The sequence below is a fragment of the Bison bison genome, unplaced genomic scaffold (genome assembly GCF_000754665.1).
Source record: "Bison bison bison isolate TAMUID 2011002044 unplaced genomic scaffold, Bison_UMD1.0 scf7180017864072, whole genome shotgun sequence".
Taxonomy (NCBI): domain Eukaryota; kingdom Metazoa; phylum Chordata; class Mammalia; order Artiodactyla; family Bovidae; genus Bison; species Bison bison.
In genome coordinates this window covers 12871629-12893315 of record NW_011494644.1, presented here as the reverse complement: position 1 = coordinate 12893315, position 21687 = coordinate 12871629, and the positions used below count along the sequence as shown (strand labels likewise).

At 42.7% G+C, this 21687-nt stretch overlaps 1 protein-coding gene across 2 annotated transcripts in view; it reads right to left on the bottom strand.

The window, feature by feature from the left end:
* Positions 1-480: 480 nt before the first annotated feature.
* Positions 481-21687, bottom strand: part of CRCP (CGRP receptor component) — a 34960-nt gene continuing 13753 nt past the window's right edge. For both annotated transcript variants that reach the window (XM_010837398.1, XM_010837397.1), the window contains exons 4-6: positions 20815-20909; positions 9572-9629; positions 481-3919 (exon numbers count right to left, since the gene is read on the bottom strand). In XM_010837398.1, coding sequence (XP_010835700.1) covers positions 3770-3919; positions 9572-9629; positions 20815-20909 — 303 coding nt within the window. In that variant the 3' untranslated portion in view covers positions 481-3769. The remainder of the gene's footprint in view (positions 3920-9571; positions 9630-20814; positions 20910-21687) is intronic.

Sequence of the window (21687 nt, the reverse complement as noted above, 5' to 3'; positions counted from 1 at the left end):
TTCATATATAAAAAAGCACATACTATTATCAACATGCAAGAGCTCAGGAAGGGCCTTCTGGAAAATAGCAGATATAAGCCCAAATATTTTTTTTTTTTTTTTTCCCAAATCTTGAGTTAGAATTTGGGTAGTGGAAGAAGGGGTATAGTATAAGCAGATGGCATAGTATAAACAAAAGCATAGAGATGGGGAAACAAAGAATATTTTCAAGGATTGTTATTTTTTTCACTAACTTATTCATCCTTCCGGAGAAGGCAATGGCAACCCACTCCAGTACTCTTGCCTGGAAAATCCTATGGACGGAGGAGCCTGGTGGGCTGCAGTCCATGGGGTCGCTAGGAGTCGGACACGACTGAGCAACTTCACTTTCACTTTTCACTTTCATGCATTGGAGAAGGAAAAGGCAACCCACTCCAGTGTTCTTGCCTGGAGAATCCCAGGGACGGGGGAGCCTGGTGGGCTGCCGTCTATGGGGTCACATAGAGTCGGACACGACTGAAGTGACTTAGCAGCAGCAGCAGCAGCATTCATCCTTCAAATCTAAACAATACTTTCTCAGAGAACCTTCCCTGATCCTACCAGACTAGGTCAGGTTCTCTGTTACGTGCTCTCTTAGCTCATTCTTGTCTCTAATTTGAACCACTGTTGTTATAACAAAATAATGAATTGTGAAACTGGTCATTTACCATCTCCTCCCCTAGAACATAAAGCTTTCTGAAGCCAGGGACTCAGGATGACAGAGTCACATCATAATCCCACTGCCCAGCCCGAAGCCTTGCATCACAGTCACCCAAAATTGTGCTGAGTTAATGAATGGGTGGATCCACTTAGCTGGAATGGAGGGTTGTACACAAGACTACAAAAATTGGGAATTTTACTGGGAATCAGATTGTGAATGACCTAGAACGCTAGGGTTAAATGCTTAGATTTTTATTCTTCTTGCTTTTTAAATTTAAAAACAGTGATGATTTAGCAAAGAATATACTGGAGGATTAAGTCTCTCATCTCTCACTAGGGTATAAGCTCTTGAGAGCTGGTGTGCTCACACAATGACTGATTAGGAAAACAATACCCATTATTTTATAAACAAGCCTTGAATAAATGTCAAGTTCTCTGAGGTGGTAGTGGGTACCTTTTAAGCAAAAAGAGGCAAGGCCAAAAAGTTCGTTCCATAATGTCTTATGGTAAACCCTGAATGAACTTTTTGGCCAAGCCAATATTTAGCTAAACACTCTGTGAATCAACTTCATCTTTCAAGGGCTCAGTAGCACTTTCTTAAAAGATCAACTTCCCTCAGTGCTGTGTCTCCCAGAGTGACTGGATTGGGTGTCAGTCTCTATGTTTTGGGACATAATTTAATTATGGACTATACCTTTAATAACTTTCAGAGGCCAAGGACAACATGCAAATAAGCACAAACTTTTTTTCTTTTTAAAGAATAAAACAGCCACCCAGTCAAAAACTGAAGCACACAGAAGGATATAAAGTGAAAACCAAGTCTCACAGACTCCCAGCTCTCCTTCCCAGATGATCCTGGTTAAGTTTCTTGTGTAAATTTTTATTTCTAAAATGTTGTTATTAATGCAATAGGAAAACTACACAGTCCATATTTCTTATGAAGGTTCAATCTTCTAGATCCTGTTTGACCTAATCAGAGGCTAAATTCAGGTCCCAAATAAAGAAACTTAAAATTTTCTTGAAATCCAACACAAAACTTAGATCTAAATAGACTCAAGGAAAAAAACAAAATTAATACATGTGTATTAGTTTTTAAGTCAGATTTCATTTTATTTCTTACTACCCATGGTAAAATAAACTCTTCTAAGATTTTTTAAAATAGTGTAAGTTGGTAGTCATCTGAAAACCATTTATTAACTAATTAAACCCTAAATCCATGCAGAAAAAGTATCAAATGCACTCAAGGTCAAAATGAAACAAGGACATAAGCACCTGTATGCCTTGACAAAGCAACAGCTCCTGGTAAAATTCCTGATATTCAAGAGAGATTTAAAAATAAATGTCCTGTTAATTTCAATGTTGCCTGTAAGCAGATCTCAACTGATCCTTAGATGATGAGGTTAAGGTAAACATAACTGCCTACTGGGGGGGCTGAAATAACCTGGGACTTGTAAGAGGTGGGAAGTAATCCAATTAACAGAAGCATTGAAAATATGTGATCTTACAACAAAATGAGTACCAATTTGAAAAATGTCTATGGGCATTTTCTTCTCCAAATAGAGAGCAGAGTGAATACGGGGAATTAATTTTAAACAATACTCCTAGGATCTAAGGCAACCGTATGTCTGGGGCTACTAAACTCTCCAAAGCCTGAATATTAACAAGTTCTTTGCATGGTAATTATTCTAATTTTTCAATTAAAAAAACTAATGTAACAAACAGTCAACAAATTCAAACTCTTATTAAAATCAGCCTCTAGTTCTTCATACTCCATCCACAAAAAGAGCTACGTAATTGTGCCCTCTTTATTTAGGGTTTCTTTTGTTTGGGGGAGGGGGTGGTGCCACAGCTTGCAGCAAGTGGGATCTTAGTCCTTACTATGGATGAAACTGACACCCCCTGCAATGAAAGCACTGAGTCTTAACCACTGGACCGCCAGAGAATTGCCCTTTCTCAAAGATGCAAACCATCTGCCCCCTGTGCAAATGAGGCTCACCTGGCTGCAACAGGCTGCACCTGTCACAAGGCAGAAACCTGAAGGTGTTCAGAAAGGCAGGTGACACGCGGTCATTTAGTCTGCTGCTGCTGCTGCTGCTGCTGCTGCTGCGTCGCTTCAGTAGTGTCCGACTCTGTGCGATCCCATAGACAGCAGCCCACCAGGCTCCTCTGTCCCTGGGATTCTCCAGGCAAGAACACTGGAGTGCCTCTTTTCAACTGCAGTGAGCTGGTGTCCTAACATTGAAGACTAACTAGTGAAACTGCTAAACAAAGCCCATGCCAGTAGAGGAAAGGGGTCTTTAGACCTGATGAAGAGCTGTCCAGCCCGTTCTTTTATTTAGTTATTTTTAAAATATTTATTTGGACACGGTATCTTCGATCTTCGTTGTAGCATGCAGGAATCTTTTTTTTTTTTTTTTCCTGAGTTGCAGCATGTGGGATCTAGTTCCCCGACCAGGGATGGAACCTGGGTCCCATACATTGGGGAATGTGGAGTCTTAAGCCACTGGACACCAAGTTCCTAGGCCAGTCTTTTCTTATGTCTATTGTTCTTAAGGAAAAGATTCCTCTAAGGTGAGCCAAGCTCAGTGGCTCACTTTAACTTAGAGCAACTACTTGCTGCTTCACGAGTTTCCAGCCATCTAACAGGATTCTCCCAAGTCAGCTCTCACTCCAGCAGTGCTCTGCATCCCTGCTTGGGAAGGTCTGAGGGAAGCAGATGAAATTAATTAGGATACAGCCCATCAAAGCCAAGGCAAGTATTTTACCAGCTGTGTACAGAGACCTTCCCACAACCATGGCAAAGGCCACAGAAGAAATATTTTTACCACTGAGAGTTCCACAGTCACTGTCCTTTTTGACTCACTCCTCCTCTCTTCAGCTCTCTGCCCTGACAATCTCAGCCAGTCCACCATGTTTGTTCTCACAGAGGCACAAGGATTTCTTTTAAGATTATTTTTGTGGTTTACCCAACTAACCGGGAAATCAGGCCTGTTGGGATAGACAGTAAAATCAAATAAACAATCCTCTGAATGTCTGGGAAACGGCTGCTGGGCCTTCAACTTCAGGAGACACTCGGGCCAGCTGTGCTCTTCTACGCGGGGTCCTCCTCGTCCATCGCCACGTCGTCGCTGGCATTCTGCTGCTGCTCGGCCTCTGGCCCTGCGGGGAGGATGCTTGTGACGGTGTGGAGCAGAGCTTCGATCTGCTCCTCTGTCAACCGTTCCTCACTCTCCTCCACCATCTGCAGAAGGAAAAAAAAACCCCCCAGGACTTACAAGGAGCCTTACAGACTGGGCCCACCCCCGCCCTCCCCTCCCCATGTTGTTCCTGGTCTCGGCCCAGCCCCTCAGCACAGAGCTCAGGGTCTGGCTCCTGAGCTGCCCTGGGTCTCCAGGCCCTTTCCGCTGTAACTCCCCAGGAGGCAGAAGCCTGCTCAAATTCCAGGGTAAGCCGATGTGGCTGCTCCACACGAGTCAGTGAAAAAAGCAAGCTGCAGGTTAGCATTTTTTCTTAAAGAAAAAGCAAACCCTAACAGTTCCCTACCCATCCACCTACACACAAAAATACACTACATAGACAAAGAAAACTCACCCGGGTAAAATGGCATTTTATATACACTTTGGTGCATCACAACCAGCACATCTGCTAACTTATGTCCTGTAGCAGCAGCTCAGTTGATGACTGCCCACTATGTGCCAAATGGTTTGTTTACTTTTTCTAATCCTTACTACTATCCCCACTGACAACAGCTCCTGGGCCTGGCACTGCGTCTTGCGCTTCACACCCATTTTTCCTTTTAAACCTCATGACAAGCTCAGCAAAGGGCAGATCTAGAATCCCAAGCCAGACCTGTCCATCTCTGATTCCTACAATCTAACACACGCCATGGGCCATTGTCATCTCCTGGGGATGCAGGATGCCTGAGGAGTGACGGTTGGGAAACAATCTCCCACCGCCCCATCAAAGATCCATTTATAGCCCAGTTTCTGAAATGGTCCTGGACATCTGAACGCACAGATGAGATCCACACTTGCAAGCCTAACCTCTAATCCTCAATGTTAATAAACACAAACACAATGTCATCAACCATCTTCTGAAAGTGTCACGCAAGCAGTCCAGTTATTTCACCACGCTCACGTGCAGGCACTAGCCATCTGTCAAAACCGCCTTCTCAACAAAGGTGTCCCGGGTCTGTCCTATGGCATTTCCCAGGAACAGTGTCTGGAATCTGGCAACTAAGACCAAAAGGAGTTCCAGAAAGAAATCCTGGCAGATTTAAGTACAGCATGATGACAAGCGAGGCTTACAATCCTCAAAAGGACTTCAGTCTGATGGCCTAGCTGCACAAACAACAGTGCAGAAGTTAAAGAAGCCAGGTGACAGGCCCAAGAGCAAAGTTCTGGCAAACCGCCAGCCTCTTCATTCACCTCAGTCCAAAAATGTTTCCACAACTAGAGAGTAACACTGGGTGTTCTAGAATAAAGATTCAGAGTGAGGAAAAAAAAAAAAAAAAAGATCCAGAGTGAACCAATGGAGCTACTTCCCATTATGCTGCAAAGTAAAAGAACCACACTTAATAAAGATTCAAAGGCTCCATGTAACTCTTCTACTGAAAAAGAAAAAATCCTCAAAAGCCCACTTTTATTTATTTTTAATTTTATTTTTAATTTTTTTATATTATACTCTTTATTTTTTTCTATTTTAAGAATAATTTTTATTTTTTATTTATTTATTTATTTTACTTTACAATATTGTATTGGTTTTGCCATACATCAACATGCATCTGCCACGGGTGTACACGTGTTCCCCATCCTGAACCCCCCTCCCTCCTCCCTCCCCATACCATCCCTCTGGGTCATCCCAGTGCACCAGCCCCAAGCTTCCTGTATCCTGCATCGAACCTGGACTGGCGATTCATTTCTTATATGATATTATAAAAGCCCACTTTTAAAATCAGCCATGTAAAATTACAGTCTGTAAAAGGAAATATTCTACCACACACTGCCTCCAAAGAATGAAGGGGGAGAAAGGAGAGATATACCTGATTTGATAATTTAATCTTGAGGGAAAAGTGATCTCTATTCAAGAGAACAATGTCTCCCAGCTTATGAATAACCAGCACACACAGTTGCTGATGAACCGTTTCCTGCCGCAGGTGAAGAATGTGAAAGAGACTGTTGTGAGACCAGTGACAACCTCCCATCATTATCAGCGCTCCTTCTCACAATCACTGCACCAGAGCTTCTCAAGGCCGCTGTACGTAAAGCGAGGACAATCAACAGACGAGTACAAGGAGGCTCAGCACCACAAGGAAAACTGATCTGATCTTACAGCAAACAGGGCAAGGTCTCTTGAGACTTCGAATCCCAGCTCCTCCTAGAACTCCATGGCCTCCAGTAGGAGATTTCTATCAGCTCCTCTCTTGGAGACACTGGATGGCACACCAGAGTCCACTGATTTGAAACAGTTTGCTTATATGAGCTCTGAGGGGTCTTCTTAGAAAACCAAACAGGGAGGATTTCCAGAGGCCACCTTCCTGCATCCAGTCTCTGGGTCTGACAGATCTGGTTTCAGTTAGGTGTGTTCTTGGCAATAGGGCTGACAAGCTTTACTAACTTTTGGCCAAAGGTGCCAACAGCAGATGCTTTTATTAGCAAACAACCCTCAGGAACAATTATAGTCAGGAAAATTTCTTTCCCAGTCACAGAAGAAAATATGAACTGTATTAAGCAAGATGAAATATACACAAAAAAGAAACTTGCAGAAACAAGAACTTACTAACCCCTCTTGGATCGCTAGAGTCAAAAATAATAACACTACTCTTCAACTTTTCTCTCCAACACAGAAGTAACAGAGCTCAAATAAAGAAATGCAGAGTGGTGTCTCAACATTCCAAAATATCAAAGGGTTCAAGTTGTTCAGAATATAAGGGCAAATGAAATGTAAAAAAAAAGTATTTGAGGGGAGTCAACATAAACGATACATTTTTTATCATACGTGAAGATTATATTAGTTACCAGGGGCTGTCAGACTGGGCTGCTGTACTCCAAAAATGTTTCTCACTTAGTCTAAGTTGCCAAGCCTAACCTCCTGCTCTGCTCAAAACAACTAAAAATCTAAGAACAACAGGCACTTCTAGCTATTTGACCCAGAATAGTTCACTTTACCTCTATAAATTTCAATTTTCTCTAAAGTAAAATTAAAGTAATGCCTATAATAAGGACCAAAAAGGACACACATTTCAGTGTTTTATAAAGCAGGAAACTATATGATTCCAGCCTTTTTATAATCACTAGATTACAACAGGCACTGATGGTAGCGCCAATTAGGACCATGGCCTGTGAGGCCCGGGAGTTCACATTCTGTTGTCAGGCCAGAGGTCCCAAACGGTCCCAAATGAAGATACAAAAGGGCACGGCAGAAGTCTCAGAGCTGGTGGCCTCCCCACCTCCTCACATACAGCAGGCAGTCAGCTGTGGATCTAAGGATCACAACAAACCATGGCTGAAGGATTAACCAGGATAATAGAAAAAGAGAAGTTTTTCGGCCTCCAACACTGAATCCTGACAGATGCTGGATGTTGGGATTACTTCTGGACCTAGGGAGAACACACGGCTGTAAAGCTAACATGGGGAAATTCTCAAGTTCTCTGCACCTTCCTACCTAGGGAAAACCTCATTTCTTATCCCTTTCTGGTGAGAAGAGACCTTGCTACACACCTTGGTAAATGACTTGCTACTCTTTATGGCCAGATCCCTGGCTGGGAAAAATCTGGCCAAAAAATGCTGGGAAACAACACAGACAGCTTTTAACAAGGTCTATCTACCTGCGGAAAGGAGGAGAAGAGGATAAACACAGTCTGAGGAGACATCAGAGACCTTTCTCCTCACTATGCAGCAGCTCAGGGCTTAGAGGAAGAACAGGGCTTCTGAATCACACAGACCACTCAGGCACTCACTAGCCGAGACTACGGTGAGGGCATTAAAGGTGATACACACAGTTTCTGGCACTGAGTCTGGCATAGAGCAGGCCATCTTAATAGCAGCTAATCCTACCAAGTCCTGAGAGCCTTCCGCAGGCTCCAGGATGAGGTCACGCTAATCCTCCTCATCTCTTCTCTCCATCTGTCATTAAGCCATGAATAACATATGTTGTTGATTAAAGTTGGAGGAGACATGACATGTGATCTTTAACCCAGAGGGATGGGGATTATTTTCTTGCTGTTTTGTTTTTTTTTCTTTTCTAAGCTGAATTTCCAATATAGTCAAAAGCATCAGAATAATTGACGGTATTAGAAAAAAAAAAAGTTTATTTAGCCTGAAGACCAGTTCCCCCTAAAAGACACCCTTTATGGAAGGAATTCTTCTAATTTAATTTTGGGTGCATTTTAAAGGGTAGAAACAAAATGCTGAGAGGACAATAAAACTTTTAGTCAAAAAGTAAATATCCCAGGACTCTCTTAAAAAGGGTTTGGTTTTGTTTTTTTTTTAAGCAACTCTTAATCATCAGAGGTATTTTATGCCATTTTCTTCCACATTTTTCTAAAGGAAATTTGATAAAGAGCTAAATACTTCTAAAAGTGATTTTGAAAACTGCTTTATTTTCATTTTATTAATTCTCCAGCCAAAGTTTTTTACTCGCAATTGAATGGCCTAATATTTAAGAGCTTAACAGTGGTCTCCACCCGGGACACGGAAGGAAAGCGCACCACACAGAAGGGCCACAACCGCTCAGTCTGCAATCCGGGACCACTTCACAGTCTCCTCACATCTCCTCTGCCGTCTGCCGTCTGCCGTCTGCCCTGGAGCGCGCGCGTGCGCGCGCGCGTGCGTGCGTGCGTGCGTGTGTATGTGTGTGTGTGTGTACGCACGCGCATGCGCGTCCTCAGTCGCGCAGTGGCGTCTGATTCTTTGAGACCCCATGGACTGTAGCCCACCAGGATCCTCTTTCCATGGGATTTTTCAGGCAAGAATACTGGAGTGGGTTGCCATTTCCTCCTTCGGGGTATCTTCCCGACCCAGGGATCGAACCCACATCTCTTGTCTCCTGCACTGGCAGGCAGCTTCTTTATCACTGAGCCACCTGGGAAGCCCTACTCTGGCTTTCCCAATCCTAAAACTTAATGCTGTGCTTGCAGTTTAGACTCTGTAAGTATTGAGTTTCCACTGAATGGTTACATGCAAAGGGAAACTAGATGATCAAATGTGTGGTTTGAGAAAGCAAACTATGATTGTGGTACGGAAGATAGGCAGGCAGGGGCTGGACTGGAGGTAGGAAAACAGTGAGAAGACGACTGTAAGAGCTGAGCAGAGAAATAACAACAGGAATTACTGCAGTGCAGCAAGGGGAGAAGAAAGAGCAAGAGGTAGGAGAAGGAAGAGAAGCCACAACTGACCGACTAGGAGCTAAAGGGAAACGAATGACTTCCAGGAGTCTAGCCTGGGACACTGGGCCAGGAGGGTGACAGCGTGAGCCTGCGGCAAAGTGCACATATGCTCCATTCATCGAGAGAAGAAATACAAGAGGAGGTCAAAAGTGTGGGGGGGGCGGGGGCAGCGAGGGGGGAGGATAAACTCCACCAGAGCCATGCTGAATCTAACCCTACAGAGAAGCAGTGGCTAGAAGGGTGTAGGACATGGAGGAGACAAAGAGCTGCCAAGTCAGATCCCCAAATCCTACAGAAGGAGTGACATTTCTCCAGTCTTTCCTTTTCCCTAAGTCCATAGTAACTAGGATCAAATTGTTGAGGTTTCCTTTCACTTATAAAATGGATGGTCTAGCAGTCTTTTCAAATTATGACAGTTTCTGGCTTGTCTGAGGTCAGCCTTTAGAACCCATTTTACATCTCAGACCCAGAAACTAACCCATCCAAGTTCAACCCTCCTTCACTCACCAGCTGGATCTCAACAGCAGTCACAGGCCTGTGATTCAGCAGCTGAAGCTTTTCAGCTCTGTCAAAAGAAAAGTACAGAGCCTTCAAAACTCTTATACTCCTAAGGATTTTGAGTCTTCACCAAGCAGTTTAGAGAACACTTTGTCAGATAACACATGGAAGAACAACTTGGAACATGGCCCTCAGTTTCTTCAACTGTAAAATCAAAGAATGAGAATAGGAGAGTCCTCGATCAGTGACTCTTACTCAAGGGCACAACCATGGATTAGAATCCTAAAGAGTCCAGAGGCTTGGGTTATAAGAAATGTAACAGACAGTACAGCTGCAGTTTTAATAAACTGTATTTGGGAAATCTTAATTCAAATTATAGAAAGTAAAGATTCACAAAATCATCTTGGTTGTCCATCACTTCCAAATGGTTGAAAATTCCTTTTTGAGGTTAAGACTAAATGTCACTCAGACTTGACCTGTTAGTAAACAAAACCAAAGACTCCAAGGAGGCAGGAGGTAATGCATGGCAGTATAAGACAGAGTTTTCTGCCCTCAAAGAGCTCAGAATCCAGTTGGGAAAAGAAGGCTAATAAAAGCGAATTTTAACAAAAGATTCACAATGAAGACACCAGTTATCTGCCACAAGACAAAATATAGCTCATGGCTGCAGGGGTGGTTGAAATGCATGTGCTCTCAAAAATGACAGAACTTGTGGGACGTAGGCTCAAGAGGGAGGGAGACGTGTATACCTATGGCTGATCCACGCTGATGCACTGCAGAAACCAACACAACACTGTAATTATCTGTTAACTAAAAATAGTTTTTTTTAAAAAAGATAGGACTTGAAAAAAGTGGCTTCAATGTTTGCCACCCCCGTGCAGGTGACAGTTTCTACATTTCTCTCTCTGACCCTGGAGCTCTACAGCTTCCTCTTTTGAATTCAATTCAATAAACATATTCTGGAATAAAGTGATGAAATAAGCCACAATTCCCAGAGCCAGGTGTCTGGGGAAGCAGTAGTTACCCAGTTCTCCCTAAGCCTTGGCTTCATCACCTGTCAAACAGGAATGACTACAGTACTTACCTGTCTCATGAGAAGGTTACAAGGGACAAAAATTTTACCATTTAGAGCAAGAGTGGCAACCACTTATTGCTTACTTTCCATATGGCAAGCACATTTAACCCAGTCCCTGGGATTGCAAGAGTCGAACATGACAATGCTCTTTCTTTCTTTTTCAGAGAGGAGAAGACTCTTGCACTGGGCCCTTAAGGATTTTCTAGGCGAAAAGGATGAGAGGAACGGGCAGTCAGGGCAGGAACAGCACATGTAAACATCCAGAAGAACGAACATTCACTGAGTTTTAGGAAATGGCTGCAAGAGAGGCTGTGGGACTCGAGGCTGAGAGTCAACTGGGACAAGACCACAAAGGCCTGCACTACCAAGGAGTTACTCTAGAGGCACTGGGGAGCAAGCGGGGACAGGAGGGGCTGGCTGGGTCTGGAGAGCCCAGGAAAATGGAGGCAGAGACGCTGTGTAACACTCCCGGGTGAGAGAAAGCAAAGCTGTGTACTTAGGTGGCGGCAGCGGCAACGAGAGTCCTGACCTGCTCCTGGTCGCCCTCAGGTACAGTCAACAGGCCCTGACGACCGCCGAGGCTGGGGGTGTGGGGGGCGAAAGACGGGGGAAAGCTGAGGCTTGCTGTCGGGTATTTAGCCTGTTTGGAAATACTGTATGAACTGAAATCTGAATTTGAGTTTGTGGTACTTTTGGAGCCACAATGAAGAACTCACCCAACAGCTTCTCTAGTCTTAGTTCGAGTTTGGTCTAGAACTAGAGAAAAAGATTACAGCCGGCTTTATTATGAAGGAGTATGCAAAACCAGGAGAGTGGATATCACAGTCCAGAGGCCAGCTGCAGAGGAAATGAAGACCCACGGCAGCCACCGTCAAGCACCTCTCCTCACGGGGCTGGGGGAAGGCCGCAAAGGAGAAAGGAAAAGTCCAGGACAGAGGGTATCACCAATAGTGTCAAATGCTGAAGAGAGGACAGTAGGTTGACAGTAGAGAAGTCACTGGATTTGCCAAAAAGGAGGGCACTGGTGGCCTGGTCAGGCAGTTCAGCGGAATGATAGTGAAGGCGACAACTGGACTGTGAGGACTGGGGAGTAACTGGAGGAAGTTCCTTTTCCTTTGTAAAGCAATTATCATCACTTTATTCAAATCTTCCAAATAGTCTTTGGTCTACACTTTTAGTATAAAAACCCCACAAGATGTGCACCACAGTACAGCTGGAGACATACAACACAAGTTCCACAACAGTCAAACATAACATGTAGACAGCACAAAACTTAGGTGAACTGAAATTATAAGATAAAGCAAAATCCAATTTTGGAAAACAAAAATTAAAAGATTAAGGATCCCAAAATATTCTTAGCCCTAATGAGCTTTCACTGGACTCAAGTCATTTTGGAGGGAGGCATTCACAATATGACCCCATTAACCCAGCTTAGGAATTCTTGGGAGCCATGAGTGGCCGCACCAGGCACTCCGACAATAAATGGTAACCAGTTTGTGATTTGAAAATTCTAAAATTTTGGCTCTAAATTAATTTCGCTCTAAAGTCACCAGGCTTTTGAAAGGCACCTTCTGTGTCGCCCTCATATTTTAAACTGTTTTCAGTATGGTTTATGTTGATATGCTTTGATATCAGACAAAGCTCCATTTTTCTGGCACCAAAGCAAATCTGGGTTTGGTTCATGTATATGGAGAGTCTCTGAAGAGGGTCCAAAGGCACTCTCCACGTCTGTCTAAGGAGACCCAAAGTAGAAGTAGTGGAGTAGGTGCTAAGGGCACAGAGCGGGTCTCAGAGGATCCTTGTGAAAGACTAGGTAAAAGATGACAAAGGGAACTTCCCTAGCAGTCCAGTGGTTAAAAACCTGCCCAGTCAATGAGGGGTACACAGGTTCGAGCCCTGGTCAAGAAAGATTCCACATGACGCAGGGCAACTAAGCCCATGCTCTGCGAAATGAGAAGCCCAAGCACCTAGAGAGGAGCCCCCACTCACCACAACCAGAGACAGCCCGTGTGCAGCAACGCAGACCCAGTGCAGCCAGAAATATATAAGTTTTAAGAAATGACCAGTGGGAGAAGTGCAAGGAGAGAAGGAAATGGGTCTGACTGCTTTCTGTCCTTCACCACAGAGTCAATGGAGACTGCTCGGAGGGAACATTAGACTCGGGTGAAGGGTGGGATTAGAGCAAAGGGTGGAAAGGAAAAGGCAGGCAACCAGTATGTTTCATTCATAACAAGCAACATAAATAAAAATAAATCAAAGACTTACAGGAGATTAAAGATAAATCAGAATAATCTGGCGACTTTAATTAGAAGATCGAAGTCCTCTGCAAACCTAATGTCATGTGTTATGACTAAAAGCAAAGACCAGTATGGTACAGTATTACTCCAGAGGAACTAAAGGCAGATCCTGAGGGCTGCTTCAGCCACATTCATGTTATGAACAAGTACCTCCTTCACATCAACCTTCAGGGAGGTACTGCCACCACAACACACACGGTTCCTTATTAAGTTTGAAAAGTGACTTAAAGTTTGGGCACCAGAAAGATATCGCAACAACACGTGTCTAAACCACAACTGCAGGTTAACATGACTAAAGAAGTTATATTATAAGAAGCTATGTGATGTCTTTGCTGGCACAGAGGTGGCCTTGGTTCCTCACCAGATGGTGGAACCACCCTCTGAGCCACCCATGGAGAAACTTCCCTTCTACTGAATTACAAGAACCCAGGCTCCCTTCAGGACTGCAAGCTGAGCAGCACGGGGCGGACGCTCTGGCAGTGGAAGAGGAACGTTGCCAGCAGTAGCCTCAGTATCGAATCTGGCACCTGAATGATACCCTCCTCTCACCGGCACTAAGCCGTGGGACTCTGGAACCTAAAGGGCCAACAGTCACAGACTAGGCCACAGGCAGATACCACGAGGTGCCAGGAAAAGCAGCGGACACAGCATGGACTGTGGCAGCCCCTGGTGTCCTGACCTGCTGCGAGGTCAGAGGACAGACCTCACAGCAGGCAGGTCAGGCAGTCAAACCCACCAAGCAAGTTCTCTGCTCTGCACCCCAGGAGCTGAGCCCAGCTGAAGTTAAGTCACAGGACCACATGTACTGCAGGACCATTTTGGGGGATGGAGGGTCCAAACATTCCCCCTGACTTCAGAGGCTCATTTTTATCGTCTCCACTTTCTCTCCTTCATTTAATTCACTGCACTTTAGCTCCTGCCCCAAATGATCACCAAAACTGTTCTCATTTAGGGGCCCAGAGTGCCCCACACTGATCACTCTAGAGGGCTTCTCTGCCCTGCCCTGTCTCTGGAACACTGCTGGTCACTCCCTCCTTAAAACGACCTGCCCTTGCAGCCTCCGCACACCATTCTTCCCTGATTCACCTAGCTTTCTATTCCCTCATCTCTTTACAGGTTTCCTCTTCCGCTTGCCTCCGTGGCATTCCTGTGGTGCCATCTTTCATCCCTACAGAGTTCTTCATCCAAACCTCACAATCTCATCTGCCATTACAGGTTAGAACCAAGAAATTCATGTCTTCATGTAGTGAGAGCCGATCTCCAGACCTCTGTAACCAACTGCCACCTAAACACCCCAGACACACCTCAAACTCAACCTATCCCAAAGCAATCTGACTACCTTTCCCAACAAATCAGTTCCTCTCTCCATACTTCTCATCTTGGTGAAGAGCCAAATACACAGGCCAGAATCATCCTCGACTCTTCCCTCTCACCCACTGCCCATATTAAGACACTAAGAATTACTGATTCTATTTCTTTCGAGGTATCTGTCCCCAGCCCCGCCCTCACCATTTCTACAAGCCACTTCAATTCTTCTTGGCTAAAGGGCAAAGGCCTGTCCTCAAGCGTCTGCCACTTTTTCAGTCTACCTTCATTCTTACAAATAAAGTACCTTTTAAAAGATGAAAATCTGGTCATCTCATTATCCTGCTTCTAATCTTCCCACTGTCCGCACAGTTTATAAACTTTCTTCGTTCAACCTTCAGAACCCACGGACATCTGCTGTTTGTCAGTCTCTCTAGGTTCAAATGCCTTCATGTCCCCCAAGCACTCATATTCCAATTAAATGACACTGCAAACATTACACAGGAACTACTTCCTGATTCCAGGCTCTAGCATATCATGTTCCCTCTGCTTAGAAAGCATGTGCTCACTTATATCTGGCTGACTATTACCTTATATGAAAACCCAGTGTCACCTCCCACAGGCAAAATGATACACTCAAATTCTGACACTTCAGTGTCTCTCTGCTATGTCCCCACTGCCGTAGCACTTACACTGTAGCTATTCATCTTTGTATCCCTACTAAGACAAACCTAGCATGAGATAAACATGAGTTGAAAAACAAAGAGCTAGAGTAGCAATGACTTGCAGGAGACGTTCCAGAGACAACTGTTCGCACAGTGGGGAAACAAGGGGCGAGACTCCAGGCTCTCTAAGCAGAGTAACCACATTCCAGATGTTAGTGAAACCTGCACCCATCTATCTACTCTGAGCTTTGCTGCCTCCAGATTACTCTTGGACTTTGACACCCAAAGTCAAATAAAACATGGTTCCTATCAAACCCTCAAGAACTTTAGCAGTGGAGGTTTTCAAGCAAATTAATGGAGCTCCAGTTTGTATTACTAGAACCGGGTCACTGAGGGGCTATTATCTTGAATCTCCTCTTCCTGAGAAAAGGATAAAAGAAAAACTCTAGCAGGGGACATTCAGAAAAAAGAATTAAAGAGCATTTCAGCAGTTTCTGTCACACACATGATTCCTGTCTTAAAATGCACTGGCTAGCACAAGTGATCCAGGTCTTGATAGTACGTGGCAAGCAGCCCCCTGAGTCATCAGGCACTGAGGCCAGATGAATTCCAATGGGCTGCAAATAAAGTTTGCCTGCTTCCAGAGGAGCCAGACCCAGCTACAGTGAAAGGCCCTGCAGCCCCCTCTACTGGTTGTTTTCAGAACAACACTGCCTGGAGCAAGGCAGATACCTGCAAGGGTATCTGTTAGAGCCCTGGCATGTTCATGTGTCTCCGGAAACAACCTTTAATGAAAAGTAGGCACATATGTGGGGAAAATCAGAGAGAGACTGTGCATGCCTAGGGAAAGAGGTACACTCAGAAAAGGTACACTGAGAAGACCTTGAGTTTATACCTCAAGCTGATTCTCAGCACAGAAACAGCCCACTATAATACAAAAATTGTAAACAATAAACAAAAGTCAGAAAGCCTAAGGAAAAGGAAGAAAATCTGATTTTGAGCTATGATTTTATTAGATCAAACATCCAGTTTCCAACAAAGAACTCACAAGGTAAACAAAGAAACAGTTAAGTATAGCCCATGCAAATACATAAACAAATTAACTGTCTCTGAAAAAAATTAACGGTCTCTGAAAAAAACCCGATAGAAAGTCTACTAGACAAAGGCTTTAAAACAACCATCTCAAAAATAAATAAAACATTAAAGATGCTCCAAGAATTAAAAGATGTGGAGAAAGTCAAGAAAACAATGCATGAACAAAATGGAAATATCAATAAAGAGACAGAAAGAAACAAAAAGAAATTCTGGAGCTGCAAAGCACATTGACTAACATGAAAATGACTAGAGGGATTCAAAGGCAGATCTGAACAGGCCAAACAAAGAATCAGTAAACTTGAACAGAAAAAAGGATTAAAGAGAAGTGAATAAAGCCTAAGGGGTTGGTGGAACACCATGTGATGAACCAACATATACATTTTGAGAGTCCCAAAAGGGACTACGTGACCATCAAGAGACGAATGGTTAAAGAAGATATGGCGTGTATACTGCTACTGCTAAGTCACTTCAGTCGTGTCCGACTCTGTGTGACCCCATAGACGGCAGCCCACCAGGCTCCCCCGTCCCTGGGATTCTCCAGGCAAGAACACTGGAGTGGGTTGCCATTTCCTTCTCCAAAGCGTGAAAGTGAAAAGTGAAAGTGAAGTCGCTCAGTCGTGTCTGACCCTCAGCGACCCCATGGACTGCAGCCTACCAGGCTCCTCCATCCATGGGATTTTCCAGGCAGGAGTACTGGAGTGGGGTGCCATGGCGTGTATACACACACACAAACACACATATACAATATGGAATATTACTCAGCCATAAAAAAGAATGCATACCATTTGCAACAACACGGATGGACCTAGAGATTATCACACTGAGACAGTCACTTCCTAGGCAGGTTGGTAGGGAGTCTAGGGGTCCCCAAGGAGAGAGGGGTCTGGAATTCTCAAGGAGGAAGAAAGGACAAACTTTTTTTTCTTTCTCCACATTCCTTAGGGTTATATAACAATAATGTATCCTGCCTAAGGACAGTCTTTGGATTCAACCTTCTGTTATCTTAAAATGTAAATTATGGGAGTAGACCTGGTCTTTACAAGGATATATCCTGCCTGAGGACAGTGTTATCTTAAAATATAAATTATGGGAGTAGGTCTGATGAGGTCTTTACAACCTCCAGACATTCTTTGGATTATATAACCTCATTGTTAACACTAGCAAGCAGGTATTCTTTCTGCCCCCTTCTGATGCCTATGTCAGAAGCTTTCTCTATCTCCTTTATACTTTAATAAAACTTTATTACACAAAAGCTCTGAGCGATCAAGCCTCGTCTCTGGCCCCGGATTGAATTCTTCTCCTCCGGGGGCCAAGAATCCTGGTGTCTTCGCGTGATTCAACAACAACCTTTCAACACTAAGTGAAGTAAGTCAAAGACAAATGTATTATATCACATGTGGAATCTTCAAAAAAAAAAAGGCCCCAAATAAACTTATTTACAAAACAGAAAAAGACTCAGACACAGAAGACAAACTTATAATTACCAAAGGAAGGGAAGGGTAAATTAGGAATTTGGGATTAAGAGATACACATTCACTATATATAAGACAAATAAACAACAAGGACCTCTAACACAGCACAGGGATCTATATTCAATATCTTGCAATAACCTATAATGAAAAAGAATTAAAAAATATATATATATATGGATAACTCGATCAATATGCCATACACCTGAAAGTAACACAACACTGTACATCAGCCTGCTGCTGCTGCTGAGTCGCTTCAGTCGTGTCCCACTCTGTGCGACCCCACAGACGCCAGAACACAAGGCTCCCCCGCCCCTGGGATTCTCCAGGCAAGAACACTGGAGTGAGTTGCCATTTCCTCCTCCAATGCATGAAAGTGAAAAGTGAAAGTGAAGTTCCTCAGTCGTGTCCAACTTTTCACGACCCCATGGACTGCAGCCCACCAGGCTCCTCCGTCCATGGGATTTTCTAGGCAAGAGTACTGGAGTGGGGTGCTATTGCCTTCTCCGCTACATCAACCATACTTCAGTGTAAAACTTACTTTGTCTTTAAAAAACAACAACAATAAAAACAAAGCCTTAGGAATATGTAGAAAAATTATCAGAGTTCTAACAGTTGCGTCTTTGGAGTTCTGGAATGACAGGCGGAAGAGACTTGGGGCAGAAAAAAATGTTTAAAGAAATAGTGGTCCAAAACTTCACAAACTGGGGTAAGAAATAAAAATTTACATAACCAAGAAGTTCAGCAGATAAACTTTAAAAAAAATCATAATTAAATCCTTCAAAGACCAAATATAAAGAAAAGTATTGAAAGCAGTCACAGGACTTTTTAAACTAACATCTTTCAAGAGCTGAAAGAAAAGATCACTCAACCCCTTGAAACTATCCTTTCAAAATGAAAGAATATATATAACACTCCCCTTTGAACCAAAACTAAGAAAACTGTAGCCAGCAGGCCTGTTCTCAAAGAAGTGCTAGTAGAAGCTCTTTAGGCTGAAGTAAATGCTAAAAAGTAAACATGAACAGGAATGAATGATGAAAAGAAATAGTAAAATTCTAAGTAAACACGAAAGACTATTTTTGTCCTCTTAACATTCTTTAAAATATGTATTGGGTTGGCCAAAAAGTTCGCTCAGGGTCTCCCATAACATCTTACGAAAAACTGGAACTAACCTTCTGGGCTACCCAATAGTGTTGATGAGGATGTGAAGAAATAAGAACCCTGTGCATTGCCTGTGGGAATGTAAAATGGAGCAGCCACTAGGGAAAACAGTATGGTAGTTTCTCAAAAAATGAAAAATACAGTTATCCTAAGATCTAGCAATTTGGCTTCTGGGTATATACTCAAAAGAACTGAATGCTGAATCTCCAAGAGGTATTTATACACTTGTGTTCACAGCAGTACCATTATGCATAACAGCCAAAAGGCAGACATCACCCAAATATATACACTAATGGATAAATGAATAAACAAAATGTCACACATACATAAGATGGGACAGTATGCAGCCTCCAAAAGGACACCCTGACACACTCTACAGCATTAATGAGCCCTGAAGACATTATAAATGAAATAACCAGAAAGACGTTATAAATGAAATAACCAGAAGACGTTATAAATGAAATAACCAGAAAGAACAAATAACGTAGCCAAAGTCAGAGATACAAAGCAGACTGGTGGTTACCAGAGGGAGAAGGGAGGATGGGGACTCATTGTTTAATGGGTATATGGTTTTAGTTTGGCATGATGAAAACCTATCCTTTGGATGGATGGCAGAGATGATTGTACAACTGACTCTATCTAATGCCACTAAACTGCACACTTATAAATGGTTAGAAATAGGGCTTCCCTGGTGGTCCAGTGGTTAAGAATCCACCTGCCGATGCAGAGGACATAGGTTTGATCCATGGAGCAGAAAGATACCACATGTCTCAGGGCAACTAAGCATGGGTGCCACGATTACTGAGCCCATGAACCTAGAGCAACAAGAGAAGCCGCCGCAATGAGAAGCCCACACCCAACTAGAAAGCAGGCCCTGCTCACCGCAACTCAAAAAAGCCTGTGCACAGCAACAAAGACCCCGCATAGCCAAAAATAAACAAACAAATGTTTTTTTAAAATGGCTAAAATAAAAATACCACAATATTAAAAAATATTCAGATTTTGTAAAAAGACATATACTGTACGATTCTATTTATACAAGGTATTAAGTGTAGTCAAATTCATACAAACCAAACGGTGGTGTCAGGGGCTAGGTTAAGTAGGAAATGGAGAGTTGTTTAATTGGTATAGTTTGTTTTACAAGATTAAACAGTTCTGGATGTTGACTGCACAACAGTGTGAATACTATAAATGAACTTTAGACTTAAAAGTGGTTGAAATGGTACATTTTATGTTATGTTTATCACAAAAGTAAAACTATAAATAAACATACATAAACACATACAGGCACACATTTGAAAAGATTTGTCTTCATAGAGAAGAGAAGCAAGGGAGAAGGGCACTAGTTTACTGACAATGCACCAGCCGTGTGCCTGAAACAATACCAAATGTTGCCTCCAAAAGAAGATTTCTGATTATTCTGAATGAATGACAAATGCCTTTTTTGGATTTATCAGCTGTGTTATTAATTCTAAAAGACCAGGGTTAGTTTTTTCTCATGGAAACTCTTGCTCTAATTCTTAATGATGCTTTTAATTTCTACAAACTTAACTTGAGGTTAAAGCGTCTGCCTGGAATTCAGGAGACCCAGGTTCAATCCCTGGGTCGGGAAGATCCCCTGGAGAAGGAAATGGCAACCCACTCCAGTACTCTTGCCTGGAGAATCCCATGGAGGGAGGAGCCTGGTAGGCTACAGTCCATGGGGTCGCAAAGAGTTGGACACAACTGAGCGACTTCACTCACTCACTTACTCAAACTGAACTTATTCAGGAAAGTCATCAAGAAAGTAACTGGGCACAAGAAGAGCAAACAGAGTATTATCAAGCCATTTTTGCCCCACAAATGTCAAATGACTTAATTCACCAACTTGATCAAAAGCTCGTAATTTATAAATCCTATTTTTCAACCAATTTAGTCTGAATGTTGAGAAGAGGTTAAGGGACAGATTTGGGGGAGATTTTTTGAGATTAAAAAGCCCACTGTGTTCTATTTCTGGCCCTAGAAGGATCCCAGGGTGGAAGTCTCAGTTGTCTCATATACAATCCTAGGATCCTACTGTAAAAGAGCACTGCGTATTGATTAAAACCCAACTAAATATAAACACACAGTTGCAAAGGATGACTTTTGCAAGCTATCATTTTCATTATGTGTCAGTCTTTCCCCACTTAAGATTATTTTTACTTACTTGGTCAACTTGTGGCTTTTCATTGCTGTCAGAAATTCTCTCACAATCTCAGGACTCTGGTGCTTACATGGTGTTTTTGATATGTATTTTAATGTCTACGGAAAAAAAAGAAAAAGCAAGCGTTAGACAAATAGCTCTGAATGAACTATAGACATTAAAGAGATGAACTATATAAAGTAAAAGAACATGACTGATAAATGATTCTAGGATTCTAAACACATAATTAAATGAACAAAATCAGATAGGAAGGAATGATGACAAGTGTTAAATCCCTTATTTTCCTTAAAAGAGATTATGATGATTTAAGGCAAGTTTTTTAATGTCTTTGAAAAGATAAATTAGAAGACAATTAAATCCAAATCTTTATAAAACAAAACGAAAACTGAAAGCAAATAAATAACAAGAAAAAATAAATTAAAATGACAGATACAAAATCAAACATATAACAGCTTAAATGCTCTTTTTTAAGAACAAAGCATAAGAATGGGAGAGAATGCAACAAACTATCAATTAGATATTAAGATTATAAATTACTTTTAATACTTTCTTTATACATTTTGGTACTTTCTAAGTTTTCTACCATAAAAAAGTATCACTTCCGCTGTTATAAAGAATTTGTTTTTGCCAAAATAGATGATCTGGCCTTTGCCCTCTGCTTCCAGGCGGTAGTCTTCATACGCTTGGAACATTACACCTAATAGGAGTGTGTTTGTCTGGGAGCATGACGTCCTACTGGATAGTCTTAACAGTAAGACTGAGAGTAGAGGCTTTGGGTCATGCCATATCAACCGACCTGGAGGCTGACATGAACTACACAGGCAATCAATCAATCAATCATGTCCAGTAAAAACTGGACACCAAAACTTGGTGGAG